Here is a 20,665-nt window from a genome sequence, read left to right as displayed (position 1 = left end):
CATTTATAACCCTTTGCCTCTTATTTTATGCATATAAAACCTTGTTCTAAGAAGGGCTTCACCAGTGTCCTCATGTTTTCTGAGGGGTCCCTGCCAGGCACAGGAAGGCTAACAAGCCCCACCTCCAGGCTGCTTGGAAACCCCTTTAGGTTTCACTAGAGGGCGCTCTTGTTTCAGACTTGGAGAACAGTGGACTCTCAGGCTTGACCCAGGTGACAAGGTTGTTTTGAAGTCCAAGCAAATCATATGTCCTCTGGGGACACCTCAGGAAACTGGGGTGTAAGAACCCCAGTGTTGTTTGATCCAGGCAAGCCACTTCTCTCTTGAGTGGGCTTTATACTTATCTCCTGCAGGATGAGGGCTGGGACACAGCCCCCGTGCTAGCTTCTCTAGGACAGTTAAAGCCAGAGCACTTTGGCCTGTGACGTCCCCAAGTTTTCATGCCGACCTCAGTTCCAGGTGGTGTCCCCTGTTTCTCTCCCACCCAGTGTTAGCCCACTGCCCCACTTGTCTGTCTAGCTTTAGGATGCTGGGAAGGTTCTCTTTCAATGGCTTCCCAGTTCCACTTTGCTGGTCAGGCGAGGGGCAGGAGGAAGGATAAGGGACTCAGGTAGATTCTGAAGGCTCCTGATGGGTTAGGGGGTTAGAGGGAAAAGCTAGGGAATTTGAGAAATTGGCCCAGGGCTGGTCCTTGTGCAGGAGGGTGGGTCGGTGAGTTTCTGAAGACTGTGGGATTTTCGCTGCTGAAGAGGAAGTATTTGGAGCTCAGGAGTGCTTTGTGGGAGCAGGGAATTAATTAATTCAAGGAGCAGTATCTGCCCCTGTACCGGTAGCTTTCCCCGAACCTCTTGGTACCTCTTGCAACTCCAGAATTCCCCCTAAGGCAGTGTGGTTGGAGGACCTAGCATCGATCACCTGAGGTGCTTGTTCCTAAGATGGAAATTCCGGGGTCCACCCAGATCTCCTGGATTCTAGTCTCTGGTGCAGGGCCCAGGAATCTGCATTTTCCATAGGTTCTCTAGGGCAAGGGTTCTCAAAGTCTGGTCCTTGGACCAGCGGCAGCAGCCTAACCGGGGAACCTGTTAGAAACGCAAATTCTCAGATTCCTGATTCTAGGCCCCCCTTCAGACTTACTGAATCAGAAACTCTTGGGTGGGACCCGGCAAAGATGCCTTTTAACAAGCCCTCCAGGGGATTCTGATGCCAGCTCATGCTTGAGAGCCACCCGCCAGGGGATTCTGGTACAGACTGAAGGTTTAGCCTCACTGCCTCAAACGATCCGAGAGCTGGTTCCCCCTTGCTGAAAGCTCACCAGAGACCCAGCAAGTACTAACTGTAGAACGTGTGTGAGGCACGGGGCGGGTTATGTTTAGTAGCACTTTTCCCTAGAGTATCTCTGTGCTCCTTTAGCTCTTCTATCCCTACAGTGCTCCTGCAAGGAGCAGAGAGCCTGAGAATTCCCTGCCAGCAGGACTCTGACGCCCAGAGGGGTTTTGATCCACACAGGTGGTCACACAGCAACTTGAGAAGAGCGGAAGCTGGGACCTGGGTCTCTGGACTCCAGTGCTTGTTTGCTAGGCCAGGTCTACCTCTTGGAGTCTCTGTGAGCTCAGGGTCCTCACTCTGTGTGCTTTGGGCAGAGGGCTGGCTCTCTGATCCTCATGGATGAAGGTGGGTCTTTACGTTGCCTTAGACGTAGGCTGGGTGGCCCAGTCAGCCTCCACTAGGCAGTTTGAGGGTGAAGCCTGGCCTGAGGATAGAAGGTCAACCAGGTGGACCTTCCACATGGACACCCAACTTGGGACAGCCTTATACATTAAGCAGACTAGAGGGTACAGTTCATTTGATCCAATGCCTGGATGAAAAGCAGCCTGACTTGGGCCTGCACCCAACAGCTGAGGATGGGAAATCACACATCTGGGGTCATGTTGGGCTTGCACCCCCCAGAGCTCTGTCTTCTGGGTAAATGAGGGTGTCTCATTCAGAGGGCACCAAAGATGGGGTGGCATTGTTGTCAGGAACTAGACTTGTCATTCTCCCCCCATACCCAACCCTGCACCTTCTCCGATGCTCCCCATTCCCGCTGAGTGGTACCACCACTCACTCATTACCCAGGCCAGAAATGTTAACATAACCACTGGCTCTTCACCACTCCCACCGCATCCAGTCAATCTGACCTCCTGATCATTTCTCAGATTCATTCCTACCACTCCTATTCCATTTAGTTCACATCTGATCATCCCTGACTTGGTCTACTACAAGAGCCTCAACACTGGTCTCCCTGCCTCTAGTCTTGCCCTATTTCGCTCAGCAGCCAGATGGGGAGCTCTATCCTTTACAATGTGAAGTGTGGTCGGAGGACCAGCAGCACCTGGGAGCTAGTTAGAAATGCAGACGCTCTGGCCCCCACCCCAGACCTACTGCATCAGAACCCACCTTTTAACAAGATCTCAAGATGATTTGTAAAGTCCAAAATATCTAATGTTGCAAACAGTCTTCTTAAAGAACTGGCCCTCGTCTCTTGTTTATCCCTTTCTCCCACATGATAGTCCACTGCTACTGAACTGTATAAAGTTCTCGAACATACTGGGCTGCTCAATTCATTCTTTCAACAAATATGTATTGAACCCCTCCTTTGTGTCAGGTACCTGCTGGGGATAAAACAGTAAAGCGGATATAGTTTTGCTTTCATGGAGCTTATATTCTTTTGTGGCAGGAGACAGTAAAGAAATAAGTACATAGAAATAAGTAAAATAGAGAGTAAGTCAGATGATGTTAAGTGTATAAAGGAAGAGAAAAAGCAGGGCAACGGGTATAGTGTTGCTGAATTGGAGGAGAGAGTAAAGGAAGGCCTCACTGAGAACGTGACATCTGAGCGAAGGCTTGTCGGCTGCTGGATATCTGGGGGAAGAATATGCCAAGCAGAGAAAATAACGAGTGTGAAGACCCTGAGACAGAAGTGTTTCTAGAATGTTCTAGCAATAGCAAGTATGTCAGTGTGTCTAGAGCCATGTGAAGGAAGGGGAAAGTGGTAGCAGATGAAGTCAGAGAGGGGATAGAGGTGAGGGGCAGCTCATATATAGGGCCTCATAGACCATTGTAAGGACTTGACATTTTCTTTTTAGGGAGATGGGAGGCCATTGGAAGCTTTTGAGCAGAGGACTGACATGATCTGAGTTAATCTTTCAAGGGGTCACCCAGTTGCTGTGCTGAAATTAGACTGTACGGGCACAGGATAGAAATAGGGACACCTATAAGTAATGTTTGCAATAAAAGAGGAAGGAGATGCTAGTGACTTGGGCTTGGGTACTAACAGTAGCGGCAGAGAAATGCCATTGGATTCTGGATACATGCTGAAGGCACAGCCAGCAGGATTTGCTGATGGATCAGATGTGGGATGTGACAGAGAGGAGTCAGGGATGACTCTAAGGTTTTTGACCTTAGTAACTTAAATGAATTACCATTTATTGAGATAAGGAAGACTAGGAGAAGGGGTTTTGTGCTTGTTTATTGCTTTTTTGGAGGGTCGGGGGAGGAAGTGCTCTTTCAGTTATCTAATGTTGTATAACATCCCCCAAACTCAGTGGCTTAAAACAATGACTTATTATTTTTCACAGTTGTGTCGGTTGACTGGGTCATTCTTTGTCACGGACTGAATGTTTGTCTCCTCCCCTGAAATTCCTATGTTGAAGTCCTAACCACCACCACCACCCCCATGTGATGATGTTTGGAGGTGGGGTCTTTGGAACGTAATTAGGGTTGGGTGAGGTCATGGGGGTGGGGCTTTTGTGAATGGGGTTAGTGCCCTTATAAGAAGAGACCATAGAGTTCCCTAGCCCGTTCTACCATGTGAGAACATGGCAAAAAGATGTCTGTCTATGGACAAGGACGTGGGTTCTCACCCAACACCAAGTCTACCAATACCTTGATCTTGGACTTCCCAGCCTCCAGAACTATGAAAAATAAGTATCTGTTGTTTAAGCCACCCAGCTTATGGTATTTTGTTATGGCTGCCTGAGCTAAGACATTTTTTTTTCTACTTACTGGTCCTGCCTGGGTTCAACTGGGACAGCTGGGATAGCTGGGCCTCTCTGTCCACAAGGCCTTTCATGGCATGGGGATCTCAGGGCAGCATTCCAAGAGGGCAAGCCCCAATTCATAAGCGCTTATGAAGCCTCTGATTGCATCTTTTTGATGAAGTCCCATTGACCAAAGCAAGTTCCCTGGCTGAGCCAGATGGGCCACATGGCCAAATCATCGTGGGAGAGGAATACATAAGGGTGTGGATACTGGGAAGGTGTGATTCACTGGGAGCCAGTACTGTAACAATCTACCATAGGAGCCAAAATCAAAAGCTGGGTTTAAGAATGAGATGCCTGCTTAGATATCCACGTGCAGGTATTGAGTAGACTGTGAGCTATGCGAGCCTGGAGTTCAAGGCAGAGGTCCAGGCTGAGATGTAAATGTTGGAGTCATCAGCACGCCGATTGTGTTAAAGCCGTGAGATTGGTTGAAATCACCTAGGGAATGAAAGTATTCAGAGAGGAGAAAAGCTCCGAGTTCTGCAGCCTGATCCTCTCCATCATTTAGCGGTCAAGGAGATGAGGAGGAAGCAGTAAAGGAGACCGAGAAGAAGCAGGCTGTGAGGCAGGAGGAGAACTAAGACAGCAGCATCCCAGAAGCCAAGTGAAGAACGTTTCAAGACAGAAAGGGTGCATAAGATGAGGCCTGGGAATTGGCCACTGGATTTAGCAATGAAAAGGTTATTTGTGGCCTTGATGGGAGCTGATTTGGTGGAGGGAGGGCTGGGGAGGTAGGCACGGAAGCCTGATTAGCTCGTGTTGAGAGAGAATGGGAAGAGAGGAATTGTAGACAGCGGAATATAGACAAGTGCTGTCCAATAAAAACATGTAAGCCACATATGTAATTTCAAATGTCCTGGTAGTCACACTAAAAAAAAGGTAAAAGAAATGGGTGAAATTAATTTTAATAATATATCTGATATTTAACCCACTATATGTAAAATATTATCACCTCCAAATAATTAATATAAAATTATTACCAGGATATTTTATAGCCTTTGAAATACAGTAGTGTAGTTTACACTAGTAGCTCATCTCAATGTTAAACAGCCACGTATGGAAGTGGCTACCATGTTAGACAGGGCAGGTGTAGACATTTCTCTCAAGGAGTTTTGCTGTGCAGATGAGCAGAGGATGAGGTGCTTGCAGGGGCGAAGTGAGGTCAAGTGTGTGTGTGTTTGTTTTAGAATGGAAGCTGTTACAGTATGTTTAGTTTATATGCTAATGGGAATAATCCAGTAGAGGAGAAGAACTCCTTGTAAGAGAAAGAGGAAACCGTTTCTGGAGCGATATTGAGTAGCTGAGAGCGGGTGGGATTGGGATACAAAAGGGAAGGCCTGCCTTGGCTGGGGTCCTGGGCAGTTCATCCATGGGAACAGGGTGAAGGCAGAGCGCATTGGGCACCGATGCAGATAAGTGGTTAGATGTGATCATGAGAGCTCCTGGAAGTTTTTGATTCCTTTTTTCTCAGTGAAGTAGGAATCAGGGTCATCATCTGAGAGTGAGGATGGGATAGAAGTGTTGAAGATCTGAGAAGACGGAAGACAATTATTAAATTGTGGCCTGAGAGAGTGAACGGGCTGGGGAAGTGTAGTATGACTGTCTGGCAACATGAAAGATGTACTTGAGGTTTGTCATCACGAATCTGATGTGAGAACAGTCAGCACAGATGTTTTTCTCCAGCCGTGTTCAACTGTGTAGGTGCAGGCAAGGCGTGGGAGGAGACTGGGACTTAACCAGGGCTGGGGTTTTTTTCAAGATAAGTACGGGGCTAATGAGAGATGCCATGAAGTCAAAGGTGTATGCCAGGGATAATTTGAGTGTTGGGCAATGGAATTGAAGGAGAGAAGAGGGAACCATGAGGGACAGCAAGAAAGATGGGAGGACCAATGGATCACAGATTCCAGGGGGGGTCAAAGAAGTGTTGGGGTCAGGGTTAGAGGGGGTCAGCTGGAAAGATAGAAGTGGTGGATGAAGAGGGAATGCTTGACTTAACGAGGGGCTGTAGATATTCATAATTATAAGGTCTCAGGCACGAGCTTGAGAACGACTGGCTGAAGTGAGACGGGGACGAAATCATTGAGGAGAGGAGGCCAGGGAGCTGAGAGGCCAGGGTACTGGAGGGTTCATGTTAGGCATATGTTGAAAAGATCAAGAGATAAGATGGGGGTATTTTTGGAGAGAAAGGTACCGAGCCAGGTACTAAGAGCCCTGAGGAATATTAAGGACCATGACCCATAGTCTGTAGAAAACTGTGAAACGGAAGGGTAGTGGGTTGGAAATAGCGATGCAAAGAAAGAAGTTCCCTACTCTCCCTCGGCCCAGGGGGAAAATAAACCAGTGACTACTTCAGAGGGCTAGAGATGAAGCAGCTTCCTTGTGGGGAGAGGTAGGTCAGGGAAGAGCATAAAGGATGAAGGGAACGTTCAGAGAAGTGATCGAAACATTGGGAATTTGGCTAATGATTTCTCTGTGACTTTGCATATCCTGTTCCCTTTTCCTGGCATTCCCTTCCTTACCTTGTGCACCTGGAAAGCTTTTCTTCAGTTGTTTACAACCCAGCTCCTGCATCGCTACTTTCCTGAAATTGCTACAGCAAAGATCACCAGTGACCAGCATGTTGCCAAACCCAGTGGAAGTATCTGTCTTTACTGTACCTCTACAAAGAAGCGTGTTCCCAGTGGAGTCTTCCGTGATGATGGGAAGTGTTATTTCTCCGCCCTGTCCAATATGGTAGCCACTAGCTGTGTGTGGTTATCGAGCATTTGAAATGTGACGGGCTACTGAGGAACCAGATTTCTAATTTTATTTCATCTTAACCCATTTAAATGTAAATTGCAGGCTCTGTCCTTGGTCCTTTAATCTCATTCTGTGGACTCTTCCGTGTTGATCTTATCCATACCCCAAAGCTCTGTTTCTGGGACATCTCCCTCTTCTGAGCTCTAGACCTGGACTTGCACAGCCAATTGGAGACGTCCGTGTGGGTATCCAATAGGCATTCAGTGTCAGCACACCCCCAACCTCTCAGTCACTGAACTCATAGACCTGGGAGTCAGCCTAGGTGCCTCCTCTGTGTCCTACGAATTGCCAAGTCATCCATTTCTGCAGCAGCATCCGAACTGGTGTTCAACCTTATCCCTCTCCTGTCCATCACCCACACTGCTGCCAGAGCAGTCGAGCTAGCTGAAACAGAAACCTGACCTTGCACTCCCCTGTTTCAAACCTCTCAATGGCTTCTCGTTGTGAAGAGGATAAAGGCCAAGGTCCCGGGCACGGCAGACAAGGCTCTTCATGACCTGAGCCGGTCTCTCCAGCTTCATCTCTGGGCACGTGTCCCCTCCCACTTGATGCTCCAGTTACACAGACCTGCTTGGGATTACATGCAAATGGCATGCTGTTTCATGCCTCCACGTCTTTTCCCAGGCTGTACTCTGCCGCCCGGAATGTCCTTTCCTTCCTTTAAGCTCCTGCTGCCATCTCCTTCTTATTCTTCAAAACTCACCCAAACTGTCATGTTCTTCAGCTCCCCTTCCTCAGTGTCTCCATTACTTAGTGCGCTTACCTCATCACACCATCTCATTGCTCACGGGTAAGCTGCAGGGTAGTTCTGAAGGGCACGGCCTGTCTTGGCCTCCATCTCCCCACTGTCTAGCATGGAGTCTGCCCAGCGTGCGGCCAGTCCGTGTTGAATGAATGGGTAATATGTAAAAGTGAATGACTTGAAGGGAGCAGGAAGGAGATTGGAGAATAGGATGCCGTCCTGCCCAGTCTCATCTCCTCAGTGTAAGCCCTTCCCAGGTGGGATTAGAGGATGAGAGAAAGGGCCCTTGGGAGAGGCCTCTGGGGATCAGTCTTGGCTGTCGGTGGCACAGTTGATGTCTCTCCCAGCACTCATAAAACTTCCTTCTGGCAGAAATCAATTTCAGAAAAAGCTATTATCTCGGTTTCCCCCTACCTTTAGAGCTGAAATGCTTCTATCCTCCTGGGGTAGAAGATGCTAGCAGAAAATGTCACATTTATTTTTTTCTTAAAGTAAAAAAGAAAAGTTTTATGTGTTTAATTTTTCTGAAAGTGCTTAAGTTTCTATTTTCTCTTAAAAGAAAACTGGTTTTTCACTGAGATTTTCCCAAGGGCCACATCCAGGTATATAAAAAAAGAATGATGTGAATTTGCATACAATTTGCATATATCTGGGTAGACTGGGTCATCTGTTCTCATGGTGCTTTCTTTTTTGTCTCTATTTTTTCAAAGAGATTGAATATTTGATCACCTTTGCAATGAAAAGAAGCAACAGCAGTGAAAAGGCAGAGGCAACCACAAAGTCCCCCTTCACAGAAAAAGATCACCTCTTTACGAGATTCCTTGTCGTCTTCCAGTCTTCTATGAGACGTTGGATGGCTGTGGTTGCCATGATAAAAATAGCGGCCATCTGTATGCCAGGCTAGCTGGTGTATTTACTTTTTTTATATCTCTTATTCCACTCAGCAGCCCCGAGAGATAGACGTTGCTACAGGAAACAGGCTTAGAGGGGTGGCACAGTTTGCCCAAGGTCACCCCTCTAGGCGGTGGCAGAGGCAGGACTCAAACCCAAGGCTGTCTGACCCCAAGGCCTTTGTTTTAAACCACTAAGCTGTATTTTCCATCACTGATGTACTGTTTGGTGTTCTGTCATTTACACTTGCCATCACGAGCCAGGGACTTGGCCACACAGGTATATAGTTTGTCTGGTTGTTATTTGAATGGCAGTGGACTGTTGCACAATACTGAGGTACCAGAGTTTACTTAACTTATCTCCCCAATTGGTTTGTTTCCAGTGTTTCAGTATAGTGGGTAGTGCAGGTGTAAATATCTTTGTGCAAATAAGGGCCATGTGTTGGGTGTTTGAGGTATTGGACGGTAGTCCTCAAAGTAGCATTGTCGAGCCAACGGGTTATAGTGTTACAGGTGCTCCAGAAAGCCTGTCCCGTTCATTTCCCAAGCAGTGATGATTTTTGAGTGCCCACCGTGCAGCCGGTGCTGGAGGTGAAGAGGTGATTCCGAAACGGCCCCTCCCTCAGAGAACTAATCGTCTCGACGTGGGACGGGTGATGCAACACAGAATGAATGGTCCTGAGGTTGCAGTGAGAGCACTGAGAGCCCCTTGGCAGTGCCTGGGCGTTCCTTTCCCCCCATATATAGGGCAGGACAGGGTTCAGGGGCTTCAGGGGAGGGTGGGGGAGGGCTGCCGAAGTCTGGCGGAGGATACTTCCCCCTCTGGTCCTTTTTTTCCCTCTGCAGCCACCACCAGGCCCGTGGGGTCTGTCACTACTGCCCTGCTGCCACCAGGGGGAGCCAAGCAGAGGCTGGAGGGAAGGGACACCTGGGGAAAACTGCTCAGGGCTCTAAGCACCTGTCGGTCCTCCAGGTGCCCTCTTCCCCTTTACGTCCCCAGCAGTCAGGGTGACAACATGGTACCCAATTCCCACTCATCCAGCAGACAGGAAAGTGCATACAGTGTAAGCGCATTCCAAGTTCTGTGCTAGATATCTGCTAGGAACACAGAAACGAATCCCACGCAGTCCTCGACCCAAGGCACTCGTCTAGACAGGTAGATAAAGATCTGGTACAACGTGGTGTGCTGGAGGTCTGTGACAAGTGGCAGCGGGGGCACTGAGCAGTGAGTCCTTTGGCATTGTGTCTGAGAGCCCAGTGCTCTGCTGTTGACTTTGGCTGTGTCACTGCCCATCTCCCAGCCTCAGTTTGTCCATCTACAAAGTGGACGGATGAGTCCAATACCTGCAAAGGGCCGTCTGACTCAGATGTGCGGTGAGCCTGCCTCTTGTTCACAGGGCAAGCCTGAGCTTCTCCCCCAGAAGACCCGGGGGGTTCAGTCACCCCCATCTCACTCCTTTCCTTCCCTCGACACTCCCCACTGTGGTGTTCCTTGTTGTTCTGCCTCTGACCTTCTTCCTCACTCGGTCTGCATATGCTCCTGTGATTTCAGTTACTGTCCTGTGCTGATGACACCTATATATGGACGCTCGGCCCCGTCCTTTTCACTGAGCTTGTGATTCATATAATAATGAAAATAATCAGCATCTCTTAGATCCCAGATATGACACTCCAGTCATGGCTTAAATGATCTTATCTACCCGACGACCTTGTGAAGTAGGCGGCGGCACCCCATTCTGCAGATGAGTGAAACTGAGTTCAAGAGATACTGAGGCTTGCCCAAGGCCCTGAGGTCGATAAGCGACAAGAGCCAGGATTTGAGAACCTGTGTCTGCCCGGCTCCAGTGCCCACACTGTCACCCGTCACGCTGCATTTCCCAGAGTGCAGGCAGCCACCTAAGAGACGATTCTACTCGGATAGTTCACGGACACCTCAACTTCAACATGTCTAACATTGGCCTCCTTTCTCCACCTTCTGTCCCAAATCTGCCTTTTCCTCTCTTCTCCATCTCAGTAAACGGCGTCATCCACCCAGTGATGCAAAGCTAGAACCCAGGGCCACCGCCGTTGTCTTCAAAGCTATCCATCCTCCTCTGTCATCGGGTTCCTGAAGCAGTCTCTGTCTCAGTCCCCCGCCTTGACGCTCTCTGCTCCAGCCCACACCCCGCACCCCGGCCAGGCAGATCTTTCTCAAGCGCACGTCTGATCGCATCACTTTCCCGCTTCAGACCCCTCCGCCGCTTGCTGTGGCTCTGCGGCAGAGCTCGAAGCTGGCCACCAATGAGCTGAAAGCCATCCAAGAAGACATGTTTCGTGTGGTCCGTTGAGCGTTCTTAAAACAATCTGAATGATTTGCCAACGTTTAAAAATCAGGAAATTCCATATGAAAGTTCCCATTTCTGGCTTCTCTTGCAAGAGTGAAAACACTGGCAACTCTGGGCCCACGTCCCCGTAGGGCAATGATGGGGTGGAACTGAGTGGCGGCTGACCTCTTCAGAAGGGGTCTGGGCTTCCCAGTTGGCCCATCTCCAGCATCCCTGTTGTCTGGTCACCCCCCTGCTCCCAGTTACCTGCCTGCCTGAGGTTTGAGGCATCTAGGGTCATGACCCTGTGGCACAAGATGAAGCCGAAAGCCCTCAGCCGGGCTCCTAAGGTCCTACCTGGCCCAGCTGGGAGCAGCCTAGCCCTGCCAACCTCTGAGTCCTATTCCCCTGTGGTCTCAACTCTTCCCCATAGTTCTGTGAATTGGCTCGTTCCCACGGATGTCTGCCTTCCCGCAGGCTGCTGCTCTGGAATGCCTAGGCCTCTCTTTTAGTCCCATTTGTCCTTTAGGACTCTGCTCGGTGCCCCCTCCACCAAAAATCAGTCTCCCCGCCCGCCCCCCAAGCTGAGTTCCGTCCTCCCCTAACGCGCGGCACAGACCTGGGTCATCACACCCATCACACCGGTTCTCATTGTTAGCAGCTTGTCTGCCTCGTCTGCCGGATCGCGCATCTGAGGCCGCAGGGAGCCCGTCTTCTTTATGTTCCTTTCCCCAAAGTTTGGCGCAGGGCTTGGAATATGATAGGTGCCTAATAACTGGTGAATGAATGGATGAATCTGTGAAAGACTGACTTGGGAAAACACTACTCCAGGATGTCCTCTCGCCACCTACTTGCTTGAGGTAGAGGGTTCCAGGTTCCTTCCATTCCGGAGCACCCCCATGGATGCACGCACCCATAGCGTCCTATAAGCCACACCCCTGCTCTGCAGGGTCTAGAATACATCCAAGCCTACCGGGATAGGAGTTCCTGAGTGCCGATAGAGGGAAAATACATCATTCTTGCTGTTCCAAGGGGAGAGGGTTGTCTAATGGTAGGGAAGTGGCGCAACAACTCTCAGAAGTAGCCCCATTTTACAGACAAGTAAGCTGAGGTTCGGGGAGTTGAAACACCTTTTCCAGGGTCACACACGGCCAGTAAGTGGTAGAATCCAGGTTTGAAACCACATCTGTGTGACATCTCGACCACCATGCCATACTTGCTCGGTGACGTTTCTCTTTAGAAACATGAGGGAATGATTAAAAAAATGTGGACATGAAGGCTATACAATTATATATACAGTAAAATTCCGATTAGTAATCAAAAGAGGAAAGAAAAGAAGCCCCCAAGGCATACAGGAACCAAGGAGACACACCCAAGTGCTAGCAGTGGTCACATCCAGTAGAGCGCTGGGGGTGTTTTTCTTCGTTTCCTCCATCTCATTTCTACCTTTTAACATTTTCTAAGTTTCCTTTAGTGAGCACGTGCAGTCATCCCTCAGTGTCCGAGGGGGACTGGTTCCAGGACCCCTGCGGGTACCAAAATCCGAGGCTGACCAAGCCCCTTATAGAAAACGGTGTAGTACAGTCGGCCGTCCGGATCCGTGGACTCCGCATCCACAAGTTCAACTGACCACGGACCGATCCGGTTAGTGGAACCCGTGGATGTGGAACCTGCAGATACAGAGGGCCGACTGTATTACTTTTATAATAACAGTAAAAAAAAAAAAAAAATCCCTCTTTGTAATGGCCCCCAGAACAGACTTTGGAAGGGGTGATAGGAGTGCCCAGCTCATCGGTTTGGGCTGTCTCTCGAGCAGCCGTCGCAGGGCAGCAGAAGGGGGTAAACAGCAGGCGGTAGCTGTGGCCGCAGCGCCCGCACCCTCGTGGGACAAGGGAGGAGAAGAGGGTCACCAAACGCGCTGTCTCACTGTCTCCACTTTCCCCCCAGGTGCTTATACCCCGGAGCCCCTCAGCAGTTTCCGCTGGGCCCTTCTCTCGACTGGCCTCATGTTCTTTTATCACTTCAGCGTCTTGCAGATCCTGGGCCTGGTAAGTTTGGTTCTATCCCCTTCTATCCCTTCTGTTTGGCGTTCTTCATAAATCTTGATAATCCTGGTTGGCGCTGGTGTATCGTTTTGTTTTGAAAATACAAGATGCCAAAGGCCAGGCTGTCAGAGTGTTGTGTCTGGGCTCTTGATTTACGATCCACAGCCTTGGCCTCTCCGAAGAGTTTTCTGAATCCTTCAGTAATGACTGTTCCTTTCACCCCTGGGGAGGCAAGGAGGCCCTTCACTCACGGCCGCTTGGATCGGAGCTAGAGAGCTGCGCTGGAAAGTGGTTTGCTGTGGACCCCATGCGAGGCAGGATGCTAGCCCTGGCCCTGGGCCTGGGGGAGGCTTCTGACCTCGGGTCCATTCTGGGTCTACTACCGGGCCCTGAGCTGTGTGTCCAGTGAAAGTGTGGTGTCGGGTGACCCCCGTGGCATTCTGGGATGTTCAGTAGTCGAGTTTTCCAGAGCCCAGGATCGCTGAGTGCGTGGGCGGTGTGTCTAGTGGTGGCGAAGTGAGTAGCAAGAGCTTGGGGCTGGGGCTGGGGTCGGGAGACCCAAGTTCGAGTCCTGGCCTTGCCACTGCTCTGGGTGAGTCACCTCATTCTCGAGTGCAGTGCGCTCTCCACCCTCCGTGACACGGCCCAGGCCCGCAGCCCCGACCCCGAGAGGTGGTGAGGACTTGTCTTTAAGGAGAACGCGCTTGAAGGGCTTTGGAAGGCAGGGGCCGTGGCCGTGCTCGAGGCTGGAGCGGCATGCCGGGTTTTGTGTGCGTTAGCCGCGTGGACCTGGCAGGACTAGGGCGTGTAACCGATGTCACCAGCGCCTTTGTTGAAGCACTCAGTCATTTTGTCTTCCCCATCCCGGCGTGTTGCTCTGCTCTGGTTGGCCTGGGGGCTAGTTGGAGCTCCTTGCCAATAGCATGAATGCTTCCTGTTCTCTAGGGAGGAAGCAGTATGACCTTCACACCTGCTGTCCACTGGGACTCCTCGATTCCAGAGGAGTCGCTGTGCTCACGTCACCATACGTACCGTGCTCGGTGTCACCTCTGGGCCTCCTACAAGGAAGGCTCCGTTCACTCCATTTCTCGCCATGACCCCCATCCATCCTTCATGAGTCCATTCAGGTGTCACTGCCCTCGTGAAATCTTCTCTGAGAACTCAGCCCCCGTCCTGTACACCCCTCAGATCCCATGGTGGGCAAGAGCTGGTGAGCACCGTCTGTTTTGAGGTCACACGTGGTAGACCGATCACCCCACCTTGATGCAGGCAGGGGCCGTGCCGCGGACTGCCTTTATCCCATGACACCCCTCCGGGTCTAGGCACCCAGTAAATGCTTAGGAATGGCAACGGGCACTGGGCCCAACTGGAAGGCAAGACTGAGCAAAACCGACCAGCTTTTCCACTGGACGGCCTCCCCCGTCACCTCCAAAGGGCTCTAGCCTTGACCCACTCAGAAAACCTAGGGGAGAAAGATCCCACTATGAACAGGTGGGGATTTGACAATCCCTCCTTGTCTAGTCCCCATTAGGTAGACACGGCTGAACTGGCAGAAGCCAGAGAAAGCCTAAGGATGGTGAACGCTCACTCTACCTCCCTTGTCCCTGCAGGTCACCGAAGTGAATTTGAACAACATGCTGTGTCCGGCCATCTCAGACCCATTCTACGGCCCCTGGTATCGCATCTGGGCCTCGGGACACCAGACTCTCATGACCATGACCCACGGGAAGCTGGTCATCCTGTTCTCATACATGGCTGGGCCCTTGTGTAAATATCTGCTGGATTTGCTCCGGCTTCCAGCCAAGAAAATAGACTGAAGGTGCTTGTGTTGTTTTGTTTTGTTTTGTTTTGGGGTTTTTTTTTTCTTCTGCCCCTGAGGAAACAAGTCCTGACTCCACTTGGAGGACACCCAGCTCTTGATGACATCATGGGAGAGGGCAGGAGGACGTTTGGTGTGTTTCTTTTTCCTTCCTCTCTGTCCCTTTCTTCCACTACTCTTCCTTCCCTGGCTCTTCCCCCAGGACAGCTCCTGGAGCCTGGGCTGTAGTGCTGCAGCCTGGGCGGTAGTGCTGGAGCCTGGGCGGTAGTGCTGGAGCATGGGCTGTAGTCCTGGAGCCAGGGCTGTAGTGCTGGAGCCTGGGCGGTAGTGCTGGAGCCTGGGCGGTAGTCCTGGAGCCTGGGCGGTAGTGCTGGAGCCTGGGCGGTAGTGCTGGAGCATGGGCTGTAGTCCTGGAGCCAGGGCTGTAGTGCTGGAGCCTGGGCGGTAGTGCTGGAGCCTGGGTGGTAGTCCTGGAGCCTGGGCGGTAGTGCTGGAGCCTGGGCTGTAGTCCTGGAGCCTGGGCGGTAGTGCTGGAGTATGGGCTGTAGTGCCGAGGGCCGCACGTTTCCTCCTTCCCTTTGCCGCTCTCTCCCTGCTCCTCGTGGCCTTAAATGGCGAGACAGTAGTCAGTGGCTTTCACTCTGCTAGTTGCTGCTTTAACAACATCTGGTTGAGGAGAAAGGGAACAACAAGCAGTAGTTCTTTTGGCATCGAAGCGATGAGATTGGGCTGTGTTTCATTTCTCCACTGCCAGGGACCTCCAGGCTTATGCTGGGGTCCCCTTTTGTCTCCAGCACAGCCCTCACCATAAGGGGACCGAGGCCTTGTTTCTATACCAGCGGCAAGCCGGGAGCCAAGGGATTTCCCAGCTCATGGCCAAAAGAGAGCTGGCCAGATTCTTCCCACTGGTGTCCCATGACTCAAAGCAAGCGGCCAACCAGCCACTCCCTCCAGGATGCTGCCAGAGGTGGGAGGTGTGGGGCGCTACCCAGCCCAGGGGCTAGATTCCACTATTGCAATGGCAAATCCAAAGTGCGCAAGGTTGAAATGTCCACAGCTAATGCTAGGCAGGACCTTGGGTAAATTCTGCTTGAGAGCTGAGAACTGACCCATATCCCAATCAGAAGTGAGCGTAGAAATGAGTCAAAAGCCGTGGTAACTTGAGAAAACTGTGATCTGAATCATATGCTTGCTTTTAGTTTAATGTTGATAATAGACGACATTTTAATTTTGAGTGCCCCTTAAATGTTCTCTCTCTCTTTTAAAGGCAGCTTCAGGGAAGGATGAGCTAGAGTTGGGTTTTCTGGCTCTTGGAGTTCTGTGTATTCGTCTGTCCATTTGCTTTTGGATGTTTGAGTTCGGAGCATCCTTGAATCAGGGCCTGTCTCTGGAGGGACACCTGTCGATCCGTCTCGTGGTTTTGCAGCATGTCTCGGCATCCTAGGTTTGGGAACATACAGATCCTGCAGTGCTGTTTCCCTCGGGCCAGGTGTCGTCACTGTGGCCAGACTCAGAGATGAATTGTTTAGCACGGGGGTGGGGGGCATCACATGCTCCCCGGCCCGAAAGCCCACGTCTGGGTTGAAAGGGAGGTACCAAAAAACCAGGTCCCCATGGGTGGAGGTTCAAGTGCTCTGAAAGGGAGACCTTTTGTTGCAAGGCAGCCTCAGTCATACATGGACCTCAAGAAGGAGGTGGTACCATTTGCTGGCTCCCTGTTGGCTCTTACTAAGAATAGATTACTTAATAACAGAAAAGATATTTCTGTGACCTCCTCTGATGAGCCCCCCTCCCTCTCCCACTCTAGGCAGCCCAGTTGCCCTGGGCCCATTCAATATTTCAGGTGTTACTGTATCAGACCTAGATTGAGTTTCAGTGACTCAGTGGTCATGATTTTAGCAAGTGGACCTACAGGAGGCAGCAGGATGGAGAAGTCTCTCCTAGCAAGGCGAGGCCCAGGGAAGCAACCACGGCGGGGCCCATCCCTTTGCAGAGGTACGCTGGCAGTGAGATCATCAATCCCCAGGGTGTGGGGTTGCAGGAAGGGGGAACACCGAATGCTCTGGCTCCCCGTGAGCTCCTCAAGATGCGTGACCTTCATTTTCTGCCATCTTTGAGGGTTTGGCCGAATTTTTCTCAGTGCCTCTCAGCCTTGGGTTGCCCTCCGGAAGAGGCAGCTCTTGAGGGGCTGGATTCGCCCCGCCCACTGGCTGCGTGTAGGCGTGGCTGATGAGGCAAGACCTCAGTGCCCCTTGGCCTCTTCCTCCGTGTCTCCATGGCCTGGTGCGGGGTGCTAGTCAGCTCGAGCTTCCCTTGCACTAGCGTGCCTCTCAAAGTTCGCCACGCTGGCTGGCAGCTTTCAGCTGCTTAGAGGGAAAGAAGAAAGTGGAAGCTACGTGCCTGGCTGGGCCAGGCCAGAGGCAGGTGCACCTGTCCGGGGTAGGGGGATGAGAAGGGGAGATGCAGGGCTTCTGGCTGGCTCGGAAACATGTAGGGGGAAGGAACAGAGAGCAAGTCCCGTCCCAGGTTGCACAGGGAGTCATGGCCTGCGTTGGAGGTGTTGGGCAGCAGCGGGCGTCTGAATTGGTCTCTACCTGACTCTTTCCTTGGGCCAGGCCCATGCGGAGAGGTTACCTGGCCAGACCCTCGGCGGCCTGCCTTGGAGGGTGGCCCCTGCAGCAGTGGGCCCGGGCTGCCCGGCACATCCCCTGTGCTTTCCTGTCAGTGCCAAGGGGCTTCCCCAGCCATCCTGGCCAAGTTTCCATGTGCCATTGGCCAGCATGTGAGAGCTCCGTGTGTTTGTGGAAGTGGACAGTTTCTTTTAAAATGGCCCCGGGAAGGCAAAGGAGTGTTCCCTCCAGCCCCCAGGTAGCCCTGGCTAAGGACTGGCCCAGTGAGATCAGTGTGTTCAGCTGGCCAACTTGGGACATCAGCTCAGAATAACAGATGGTCATGCCTGCTTGTAGGCCCCCATCTCTTCTCCATTCCCCGTGGTATTTCCTTCTGTACACCAAAGATGATCTGGCCTATCTTCTTCCCGGAGGCCCAGTGATGTGTTCCTCTGTCAGCTTGTGAGGAAGCCACGGCTTCTGTCCCCCGAAGTCAACCTTCTCCCTTTCTCCTGGGACTTCTCAGCATTCACAGAAGCTGCTTGCAGCGTGGCCAGGGCGTGTGGGGCGTCGGGGCCCAGTGTTTAGCGGAGCGGGCACAGCTGCCCACGGAGAGCAGGTTGTCAGCACGTCTCTGCGCGCTGGTGTTAGGGGGAGGCTGGCAGAAGACCCTTCCTCCCCCTCCCTTGGCCAGAAAAAGACTTCCATGGATGTGTACGTGTTGATCCCGAGTCATCTGAAGGGGAGATGGGGAGGCGGGCGAGGGGAGAAGAAGGGCCAGTGTGGCCCCTACAAGACAAGACACCGGTGCTGGTTTTGGTAAACCGGGAGCCAGGCATAAGGGAGGACGTCTGTCCTGCAGGCCCTCGCATGCTCCTTGGACTACCGGGAAGGGGCGTCCTCACTGCACACGCTGCCCCGCCCTCTGGGGGGGGGGTGGGTAGGGTCCATGAGAGGGAGCGAACCTTCCTCTTCTGTATATAGAGTGAGCCACTTGTGCTCAGGAAAACCTAGTCGCTTGTTGCTGCTCTTGTGACATTTTTGTACACTGGTTTGCTACTCGTGGCACGAAACAAACACAACAAGAAAAGTCATTTCAAGCTGAGCTGTGGTTTTGGAAACCTGCTTTCTTTCAGTGTCAGTGTTGTATTGTATTTGGAGGAATTCTTCATCTCTATTGGTGTTACTGTGGTAGAGAGAATAAGATAGTCCGACTTGTAATTCTTTCTGCCGGGAAATTGGCAGTGCCTCTGTCGTCGCCCCGACCCCGGTCCTTCCTCATTCCCAGGGTGGGATTGCTATGCGCTGGGCACACCCCTCCCTGGCCCCCGCCCCCGCAGCGGCTCCCTTTAGAACCGGTCTTTGTGATTCCCCTAAACAGCTGCAGAATGAGTAGTTTTGCCAAGCTGGTTCTTGGGTGCTCTGTGCCCCTACCAGTTTGCTTGCCTCTTGGGGCATTTTGTAATGTTTTCTCTGTTTTGTAAAACCTTTTGATTGTACCACAGTGGTTTCTGCAGTCACCTTTGGAAATAAATGGTCATTAATTTGTGTACTTAGCACTCTGAATTTTAGTCTGAGGTGTTTCTGTTGTTGAAGATCCTTGAATGAAAAGGAACCCTCACCATGGGACTCACTGTTAAATGTTTCCTTCATTTACTGCTATTAAAAGGTTTATGAGAACCCAGGAGTCTTGGCCTTGCTTCTCAGAACCCTCTCAGTAGGGCTTCTGCTTTGAAAAGTAGACAAAAGGGGCCGATGGTCGTCCAGGCCGTGGAGGACCACCAAGGGGCAGCTGGCGCACTCAGCACAGCTCTGCCCTGGGAGTCGCGTGGCCGGACGTGCGGCCTCGAATCCCCCCACGCTGCTGCCTGCTTCCACTAGTGCTGCCAGGGACCGAGCAGGCCTTGTGCTCTTAGCAGGGCTTGTCTGCTGGGGGCATCTGCTGGGCTCGCGGGGCCCCATGTGCGCTGGGCCAGGCTGGAGGACTGAGCTAGGGGTGGCAGCTCTAAAACCAGACGTGATCAGGCTCCCTCATCCCAGGTTTCCTGAGGGCGGGCTCTGTTCAGCAGAGGTGCGAGGCTGACACAGCTCAGACCGTCCCATGTGGAGGTAACCCTGCCCCTGGGGAACAGTCGGACCCGGCTGTCCAGGGCTCCCCACTGAGCAGCCCGTGGTGACTATGATCAGCCCAGCCCGCCTTTACACCAGACAGAGGCCCTACTCAGACTTTTGCCGCTGTGGCTGCTTCTAGAAGGGACACAGCTAGGCATAGCGGTCCCCAGTGCAGGTGGATTTCCTCATTGGCCAGTAGTTGGGCACCCAGGTTATCGGAGAGGCTGGGCCCTGCCATCCTGGGCCACAAAACCACCAGCTTGGGCAAGTCACTCGTTGGCTTGTGACCCCAGCTTCTCCATCAGTAAAGCTATAGCTACAGCCGTGTGCCAGGCATGGTGCTAGGTCCCTCCACATGCATTACAGGATGTAATCCCCTCAGAAACACGGCGAGCTGATTGCTCATGCTGTCCCTGTGGAACAGGCAGAAACGGAGAAAGCTGAGGCTCAGATCTAATCAATCAGTGGAAGAGCTGGCCTGGGAAGCCAGTTTGGTGAGGCTCCAGCGCCTCGGTGCTCAGCACTCTCCCCTGGACTCTGCTGCCTGTCTGGGTGCTGGCATGACCGGGCAGACCCTCGCCCAGGGCCCCCAGGCCTGAGGGGAACGGGAGAACCGGGCAGTGAGGTGGAAGGCGAGAGAGAGGAGGGCGGGCCCCACGACTGCCGAGGCAGGGGGTCAAGCCCATCTTTTCTTCTGTGGCCAGCAAACCTGACCCTGGTGAGCCGCAGAGCAGAGCACGGCTGAAAGGCCTACAAGTAAACGGGATGGGGCTACAAGGGGCCAGGCAAAGGCTGGCCCTGGGGGGAGAGGCTGCCGGAAGGACGTGCGGCAGGTTGGTCCCGTGGCCTTTCTGTGTGTCTCCCATTTCAGAAAGACCTAGGCCAAGGCCCCCTGTCCCCTGGGCTCGTGCATCTGCCCCTGCTGAAGGTCTCTGCTCCAGTCTGTACCCTCTACTGCAGGCAACAGTTTCCAATGGAGACCTGACCGCCTCACTCCCGCGGGGGCTTGTAGACATCTCCTCACCCTCACGTCCCACAAAGACCCATCCGTAGCAGACCCTTTGCCCCAGCCATACTGAGCTCCACTTGTTCGTGCCCTGCCGTCCCTCGCTGCTTTGTCTCGTTCTTCGCGCTGTTTTCTCGGCTACCCCGCTCTCCCTGCTTGTCCGGAGGTCTCAGCTCAGGTGTCAGCTCCTGTACGCAGTCTTCCCTGAGCCCCAGTATGCATTAGGTACCCCTCCACTCGGCTCCCCGGTGCTCACTC

The 20,665-nt window shown here is 52.3% G+C and overlaps 1 protein-coding gene across 4 annotated transcripts in view; it reads left to right on the top strand.

Annotated features, from left to right (window-relative positions):
* Nucleotides 1-14,943, top strand: part of TMEM164 (transmembrane protein 164) — a 156,914-nt gene extending 141,971 nt beyond the window's left edge. For all 4 annotated transcript variants that reach the window (XM_060003109.1, XM_060003108.1, XM_060003106.1 and 1 more), the window contains 2 exons: nt 12,764-12,864; nt 14,472-14,943. In XM_060003109.1, coding sequence (XP_059859092.1) covers nt 12,764-12,864; nt 14,472-14,678 — 308 coding nt within the window. In that variant the 3' untranslated portion in view covers nt 14,679-14,943. The remainder of the gene's footprint in view (nt 1-12,763; nt 12,865-14,471) is intronic.
* Nucleotides 14,944-20,665: the final 5,722 nt, after the last annotated feature.

Source organism: Delphinus delphis, chromosome X, assembly GCF_949987515.2.
Source record: "Delphinus delphis chromosome X, mDelDel1.2, whole genome shotgun sequence".
Taxonomy (NCBI): Eukaryota; Metazoa; Chordata; class Mammalia; order Artiodactyla; family Delphinidae; genus Delphinus; species Delphinus delphis.
This window is presented reverse-complemented; position numbering and strand designations above follow the sequence as displayed.